Genomic DNA, 8,836 nt, shown 5'->3' on the forward strand with positions numbered 1-8,836 from the left:
GATTTAGGATGAAATCACTCTATTTTTTCCTCGTTTTTCTTTATGTGCAAGAGCAATATGACCTAGGATGATCCAAAGTCCATGGTCGACCTCATCACCCTAATAATTACCTCGCACCAAAAAAGCACCGTAGCATTCTCTTTGGACAAATATCCTCTAGTGCGGCCCTGAATATATCACTTGGAGAGAGCCCCTCACGTGCCCCATCTCACACCCTCTAAAGGACCCTTCTACTTACCAGATGGATAAACGTCGAGAGAACTCGTTGTCACCTTTCTTATCTTCCTATCAAATCTAAAGCATCATCATTCTCGTCTTACCAAGGATGATGCCATATGGGCCATAGATTGAGCTCATCATTGAAGATTTTGAGAAGGCCTCACCACAGAATTGTTATCCACACTCTCGTGAAGGAAATTATTTACTTACTATCCATGTCGAATAAGTATTTATTAATCTGACCTGTGGCCATATTAAATTTTGTCTCCTACCACGCTCTATATATAACCAACTTATCTCACGGCTACAAACGCGAGAGACACAAAGAGAGAGAGAGAGGAAGAGAGAGAGATGGGGGAGAGTTATGAAGCTCTCTTTGAAACAAGGCAAGCCAAAGGTAGGTTAGCTTACAAGTTGTTTGCATTCTCGATGATGGCGGGCATTTGTTCGATTTGGTTCTATAGAGCGACTCATGTCCCGAGATGGGGAGAACAAGGGAGATGGGCATGGATGGGGATATTTGCAGCCGAGCTTTGGTTCGGCTTCTACTGGATCATCACTCAGTCGGTGCGCTGGAACCCCATCTATCGTTTCACTCACACCGAGAAGCTCTCTCAGCGGTAAAATTCTCATTCATAATTGACATGCCCGCATATTTCTTAGCTTCTTCCGTTTATTTTTTTAAGAAAAAAGAAAGAACATGCCCACATATCATGCTCGGTCTACACTTAACTAGTCTTTTACCCACATTTAATTTAGCGTTCTCGCTAAAGTAATCTTTGCTGGTAAAGAATTTATCTTGGAGGGAATCGTTTACAAACATTTAAGCCGTCCCTTCTCTTTTTTTTTTCTTTGATAAGCAAAAAGAAAAAAAAAAACGGAGCTTTCAAAGCTATATGCGGCCATGGATTGAGTTTCTAGGGGATACTGCTTCAGTTTCCAAAGTTTCATGAGACCTGATGTTATGAATTATAGTTTCTGTGAAATAAGAATCATTGATGGACGGACGGGTGGGCCAGCAGAATGCCGAGTGGGTAGCGGCCGAGAGAGTTGGGGGATGGGTTCAGGCTGGGATAGGCGGCGACCTGGTCGACGTCAAGTTGGTTTAAGCGTCTCGAATTCTCTGCCATGCGTCAGTCTGGTGCCCTGTAAATTTCTTGATAGCTATCATATCAGTCTCTCGTGAAGACGACGGTTGCTAAACAAGACCATAAATTTGTCGGATTCCGTGGTACAATGGACAGCTGTACCTCTCCAATAACGTGACGGCCATCAGATTTGTACAATTTGTTCGGCTGAAGTAAATCAAATTTATTTTATTTTTTAAAAATTATTTATCTTTAAAAATAATTAGAGAAAAAAATGAAGTATATAATATTTTACTGATGTAAAATTTATTCTGAAAATCAATATTAAAAAATATTTTTATATTTAGTTGAAAATAATTTTATATAAAAATATTACTAAATTTTCAACATTATTTTTATTAAATAATTCAAGTAATATTCGAATCAAAATAAAATTTACTGTACAACTGACAGACCTCATACTATTATATTAACCTAAATTTATTTTTCTTTTTATTTTATTTTTGTCTATAATATAATTTTTTAATAAAAATATCTCATAACAAGTCCCATCAAAATCAATTTGCGGACAAAATTAATAAGTTTTAACCCATTCTTGTTTTATTTTTGCTCATACTTTTAGTCTAGCTTGCATAAATTTTTATTCTTTTAAAAGTAGGGGAGAAAAAAGTCTGCCACATATTACAATAAAAGCACAATTATACCAAGAACATTGGTGACAAAAATCAATGATTTTACCTGCTCAATAAGAAGAGGATGCCAACCAGTTCAAATCCTATCTTACCATGCAAAACGTTTCAAATAAGTTTGAAACCCAAATTTTTAGCTATGTTTGAATCTATAAGCATATTACTCTTAACAAATGTTGGAGCACCATATTTTAGGCTTCAAATTTTGAAAACACACTACTACAAAATTTAAAAAAGAATGGTCCTGGGCGAAAAATGTTTATCCCAAAACTTTACTTGGATAGGACCAAAAATATTTCATCCCTCCATTCAGAAAAAAAAATCCTAGAGAGAAGGACAAAAATAAGGTCTTACAAGGGGAATACAATTTCATGCTATATCATAAGGGTGCTAGCTAACTTAGCTAGGCAAATTATCATATATTGATACTAATGATCTGCATTTGGATCTAGCCCTTACTTGGTTTTGGCCAAGCTTTGTCGCATTCTTAATTTTGTAGAAAAAAATATTCTATGTTATATCATTTCTATTCTACTCCAGGATCCATGCATTCAAAAAAAAAAAATCATGACGGATGTAAAATGTGCATTCATATGCATCACAAGTTGTATTGATGTATAATTTTCTTATTTTTGTCTTTGGAAACAGAGATGAAACTGAGTTACCAAACGTGGATATATTCGTGTGCACTGCTGACCCTATTGCAGAGCCACCCATCCTAGTCATCTCCACTGTCCTCTCAACCATGGCTTACAGTTACCCTCCCGAGAAACTAAATGTCTATCTTTCTGATGACGCTGGGTCTGTTCTGACCTTCTACGCCCTTTGGGAAGCATCTCACTTTGCAAAGCATTGGCTTCCATTTTGCAAGAAATATAATGTGGAGCCACGGTCGCCAACTGCCTATTTTTCCAAATTATGCGACCCCCGCGATGCATGCATCCCTACAGAATGGTCTTTCATGAAGGTAATAGTATGACCAAGTGGCATGGCTCAATTTTTATAAATATTGACCCATTAGCCGGCACATGGTCAACCTTAATTTCTAATTCAGTGTTTGAAAAAAGCTTTGTTCAGTGAAAGGAGTGCTTGTAGTAAATTGGCATAAAACAAGCCAACAACTTGTTTCTATTTAATTTGTCATCATATTTTTCCATTTCTCAGAATCTATATGAAGAGATGGCAGATCGTATCGATTCGGTGGTAATGCTAGGCAAGATCCCTGAAGAACTCAAAGCAAATAAAGGATTTTCTGAATGGAGCTCGGAGATGACTTCACGGAATCATCCACCCATCGTTCAGGTACTACTACACTTGGTACTGGAAGAACAAAACAAGACCTTATTGAGAGAAAACCCTTATTGCGTAGAATTTTGAATTATTTTAGAATGGGATAATTGGGACATGAATTCAAGTTATAAAGTTTTCATATGAAAATTAAACTAGTTGTTTAAACTCTAAGCTGGACTGTAGGAAGAGCCTATTGGTTCGTGTCTTAGTAAGAAATCTAATATACTGGTAGAGTAGAAAATGTAATTGGTGAAATCATAAAAGGTGTTTTGGATCTGTACAACTGAACTAAGCTATAGTTTAGAGGTTGTGCCCATCCTTCAAATGTGGGGCGATTAGAGCTGTCTCACTAGAGCTAATTATGTTGCTTTTCTTTGTTGCTTTTTGCAGATCATAATTGATGGGAGAGACCAAGGTTCAATAGACAGTGATGGAAATGCATTACCAACTTTGGTGTATATGGCACGAGAGAAGAGACCTCAGCATCATCATAACTTCAAAGCAGGGGCTATGAACGCATTGGTAATATAACTATGTTAGATTTTTCTCACAATTTTTGGGAGATAGGCTTGCTTTCTTTTTCCTTTCTTTCTTTTTTTTTTCCTCATTTGCATGAGCTTTTAGACCTATTGTAGTTAGTTGAGCCCTGTAAGTAGTCCTGGGCTTAGTCTACAGATGCAGGGTTAAATGAAAGCAGGTAGCAGAATCAGATGTTCGTTTAATAACCTCTCTTTGGGTAGTCCACAATATGGAATTGGCATACTTTCTAGACAACTGACTTCAATAGGAGTTTTAATAACACAATCAATTATTTTTTAGAAGAATAACACGATCAATCTAGAATCGGCTGTAAATGGATCTTGAATATGCACCTGGTCTGAATAACAATGCAAGGTTATTATGATTTTGAAATGAAATTCATGAAAAAAATATCTTTAAACAATGCAACCTGATGTACAGATAAGGGCGTCATCAGAGATAAGCAACAGCCCAATCATCCTCAACCTGGATTGCGACATGTACTCAAACAACTCGGAGTCCATCAGACAAGCATTGTGCTTCTTCCTGGATGAAGAGAAGGGTCAGGACATTGGCTTTGTACAATATCCCCAGGTCTTTCATAATATCACCAAGAATGATCTCTATGGCAATTCGCTTAATGTGATCACTCAGGTTAGTACCAGCAAAGGCTCACCACAATCGAGGTTTCAGTTATGTTTCTCTAGTCTTGTACAAAGTTCCACAAACACATCCTTGGAGTCAACAGAGATCGCGGCAATATCCAGTTTGGAGTATAATACCAATCAAGTAGTTAGTGTGAATTTTGATATTAAATCGCACAAGGACCTAATAATAAAACCATTTTGAATGTCTTACAAGGACCTAATAATAAAACCATTTTGAATGTCTTACAAGGACCTAATAATAAAACCATTTTGAATGTCTTTTAAGGTGGACCACCCTGGCTTGGATAGTTGGGGAGGGACTCTCTATATTGGCACTGGATGCTTCCACAGAAGAGAGGCTCTTTGCGGGAGGAAGTATAGCAAGGATTACAAGGAAGACTGGAAGAGAAGCATTGAGAGGAAAACGGCTAGAAGTGCTTGCACACTGGAAGAGAGAGCGAAGTCTCTTATTACCAGCACCTATGAGCACGACACCCAATGGGGACAGGAGGTCTCTCTCTATATATCCACCTATTTATTTATCTATCTGTCTATATATTTATCTTTCATTTAATGCAGATTGGGCTGAAGTATGAGTGTGCTGTGGAGGATGTCATCACAGGCCTATTAATTCAATGTAGGGGGTGGAAGTCCGCCTTTATCAATCCTCCAAGAAAAGCCTTTCTAGGTGTTGCTCCCACAACACTAGAACAATCGCTGGTGCAATACAAAAGATGGAGCGAGGGAAATTTTCAAATCTTTCTTTCCAAGTACTGTCCCTTCATACTTGCTCATGGCAAAATCAAGCTAGGACTTCAGATGGGTTATTGCATTTATGGCTTGTGGGCTCCAAACTCACTCCCTACACTCTATTACCTTGTGATTCCTTCCCTTTGCCTCCTCAAAGGCATCTCCTTATTCCCAAAGGTACGGATATGCCTATCTTTTTCCCTTCCATCAAGCATGCATGTTTGAACGAATCCTAACACAAATAAATATCCTGATGTCAAAATTAGATCACGAGCCCATGGTTCGTGCCCTTTGCCTATGTCACCATTGGGAAGCATGCGTATGGGCTCGTCGAATCACTGCAATGTGGCGACACATTGGCTGGATGGTGGAACTTACAAAGGATGTGGATATTGAGGAGGACCACCTCATTCCTCTATGGCTTCACTTCTACCATCTTAAAGTTGCTGCAGATTGCTAAGATGGGCTTCGCAATCACAGCAAAGGTGTCTGATGGCGATGCCTCTAAAAGGTACGAGCAGGAGGTTATGGAATTCGGATCATCATCCTCAATGTTTGTTATCATAGGAGCAGTTGCAATGCTGAATCTTTTATGCTTGGCGGGAGGACTCCAAAGGCTGGTGGAAGATGGCGGAATTATGGGTCTTGAGCCATTATTCATTCAAATTCTTCTCTGCGGGCTGGTGGTGGCCATCCATTTGCCCATTTATGAAGCTCTTTTCATACGAAAGGATAAAGGCAGCTTACCCCTCACTGTCACATTTCTCTCCCTTGGTTCTGCGATGTTGGTGTCTCTGCTAGCCATGGTATAAATCACTAAAGTGCTTTGAGAGTAATGGTATAAGTTAGTCCCTTCTTAAGAATGTTAAAAAATTCTGTCTTGGGGCACATCATTTACAGCCTTTAGGATTTGAGTTTAGATTTCTATTTGCATTTTTTATAGCAACGTTGACGGAATTTATGATAATATGCATGGGTATATAGAATGGTATATGTGCGTTTCTTGTTCTTTTTTTTGTGATTGCAATGGGTGGTTATGTCACCCCTGTTTTTATTCTGAGGTTGGAAGATCGAACCTCAGTAACACTTCAAAATATTATAGAATGGTATATGTTGCATGTTTCATTTTACACAGTATTGCAATCTTGAAGGCTTAATCCACATATCAGCCATAAAGTTGTACAAACTATATCAAGATGATCTCGTTGAACAGGACAAATAATTCTATGCTTCAAATTAGAATAATCTGATTGGGAAGTCCGACCCAAATTAAGTCCTGGATAGATACCCTGTTACCTCCCTGATTCAGTCGTTTAAAGATTCTATGATGTCCATATTAAGCTCAATTTGAAGTCAAAAATTATTTTCCCCTCTACCACTAACAGGATAAAACTATTTCAAAAAAAAAAATCTCATTGGAAAACTCTGTTTGCCATAAATATCTGCTGCTCCGTATTTCTCTGTGTTGCTAAGCTTCCAGCAATTCAGGAACTGCGCCAGCTTCTCATCACATATAAAAGAAACAGTACTGCAACCATGCCATTTATATGCAGAAATCTTAGCAACTTCTTCTTCTTCTTCTTCTTCTTTCCTCCATTTCTTCAGATCTGCAATTCAAAGAACTGAACCTTCTGGAAATGTATTTGTGCCCATATCAGTAAAATATATGCAGCAATTACATTTTACAAATTACATTAGATTTAGACTAAAGTACTATGCAGATGGAGAAAAAAGAGAGCATGGCCCTAAGGACAGAGGTGGTAGAGGTAGAGAGGCCTAAGCCGAGATAAGAGGGTTATAATATTATTTATTTATAAAGTATAAATAAATAATATTTAATTTATAAATTATTTATTATAATATTTTAATCTAAATAATATAATAAATAGTATATATGTGATATCGATATACTAATATTTTAAATAATATTAGTAAAATATAATAATATAAAATTATTAGTTACTATATTATTTTGATATAATTATTATAATATTATAATATCATATAATATAACAAATTATTATAATATAGTATAATACAATAGTATTACTATAATATTGGTGATACAATAATACTATTACACTATAATATATTATTTTAATATTTTATATCATATTTATAACTCACGTGTACTTGAAAAAATAGACCCGATCCAACCAATTTTAATCTTTACACCCAATCCAACCAATTTTAATTTCTATTGTTAAACCTGCAGCACCAACTCCATGTATCCACTATAGACGTATAGTGGCTCTCTCCTCTCATAGAAAGATGTATTCCCCCACTTTGACCATTTCTACCATACACATTTGCATTCGGCTAGCTTCAGCCGAAAGTATAAATGTTTTTATCAAGATATATAAATAATAGGTTGCCAATATATATATATATATATATATATATATATATATATAAATGAAAAGCAGAAGAAATCCCTATCATATGGGAGCACAACCATGGAGGCTACTTTTCCACACGCCCAGGACTAGTCCAACTACACGGGTAGGATATGGACTTTCCATTTGAGCAGATCATCAACAGCAGCCAAGCAGGTGCATTTGGATCCACCCTAATGCAAACCTAATTTGTAACATGGATTTTAACTCTGGATCTTAAATAAAATACGGCCGGATCTTATGAGAGGCTCACCTTGCCTGCTAGATATTGCTGGTCAATGGAAGAGTTGACCCACCAGAAAGTGATATGCGCGACAAGAAACTAGGGCTTCAAAAGAGCACAGGCAAAACCCTAGAGATGGTGATGACAGAAAGAGGAGAGAGCACATCCACACCAAGAGCGAACCTGTTTCTTTCGCTAGTGTTGGGTTGTGCTCTCTCTCTTCTGTCATCTCTTCCATCTTGGGATCCCACCCTTCGCACCCTGTATTAGAAAAAATCGCCATCAACTTCAGATTTCAGGATCAAGAAATGACATGCATTCGTACACGTGGAAATATATAACATCTATTAAATTAAATGTTGACATCAAGATATCAGATGTACATTCGCTGATCAGCCATCGGGTCAATGTATGAAGATCATAAGCCCCATCCTACAAAAAGTCAAAAGTCTTTTTTGATGGAGAAAAAAAAGACAAAGTTAATGGATGCATGAATGCATGTATATTTCTGAATAAGATTTTCATAAAATATTTGCGCATATTTATTTTTCTTTACATTAAGTTTTCTATTCATGAAAGCTATTTATGACAGAGAAAAGAGAACAATATATGCTTGGTATGTATGCGTACATTCATGCGTGCTAATAGAAATGAATAGAATTAATCTACTAGTGGAAACATGTGTTTACCTTGTGAATGCTGGAAGAAACTCCCTTGCCATTGTTAATTAACTTCTTGAGGTTAAGACTAAAACCAAAAACCAAGAAAAAAAAAGGGAAAAAAATTGAAGCGATACCATCATGTATAGCATAATCTTTTCATTTCCAAAACAGCAAAAATGAAATAAAGAAAAATTCCCGAAAAACTAGTTTTGTGGAAATATGCAATCATTTTGCTGGAAAAAAAAAAAGATATGCAATCGTTTGTTTATATTGAAAACATCCTTTTCTCGGTGCTCATATAGATTACAAAAATAGATGGAATCAAAAGATCAATAAAAAGAAAATCGTTTTGA

The 8,836-nt window shown here is 36.6% G+C and overlaps 1 protein-coding gene across 1 annotated transcript; it reads left to right on the forward strand.

The window, feature by feature from the left end:
* Window positions 1–513: 513 nt before the first annotated feature.
* LOC103718443 (cellulose synthase-like protein E6) lies at window positions 514–6,270 on the forward strand. Its single transcript, XM_008807271.4, has 8 exons — window positions 514–839; window positions 2,645–2,963; window positions 3,161–3,298; window positions 3,677–3,808; window positions 4,247–4,459; window positions 4,739–4,963; window positions 5,032–5,379; window positions 5,469–6,270. The coding sequence occupies exons 1-8, from the start codon at window positions 571–573 to the stop codon at window positions 6,012–6,014; spliced, it is 2,190 nt and encodes a 729-aa protein (XP_008805493.2). The 5' UTR covers window positions 514–570; the 3' UTR covers window positions 6,015–6,270.
* The last annotated feature ends 2,566 nt before the right edge of the window (window positions 6,271–8,836 follow it).

This window comes from Phoenix dactylifera, unplaced genomic scaffold (genome assembly GCF_009389715.1).
Source record: "Phoenix dactylifera cultivar Barhee BC4 unplaced genomic scaffold, palm_55x_up_171113_PBpolish2nd_filt_p 000320F, whole genome shotgun sequence".
Taxonomy (NCBI): domain Eukaryota; kingdom Viridiplantae; phylum Streptophyta; class Magnoliopsida; order Arecales; family Arecaceae; genus Phoenix; species Phoenix dactylifera.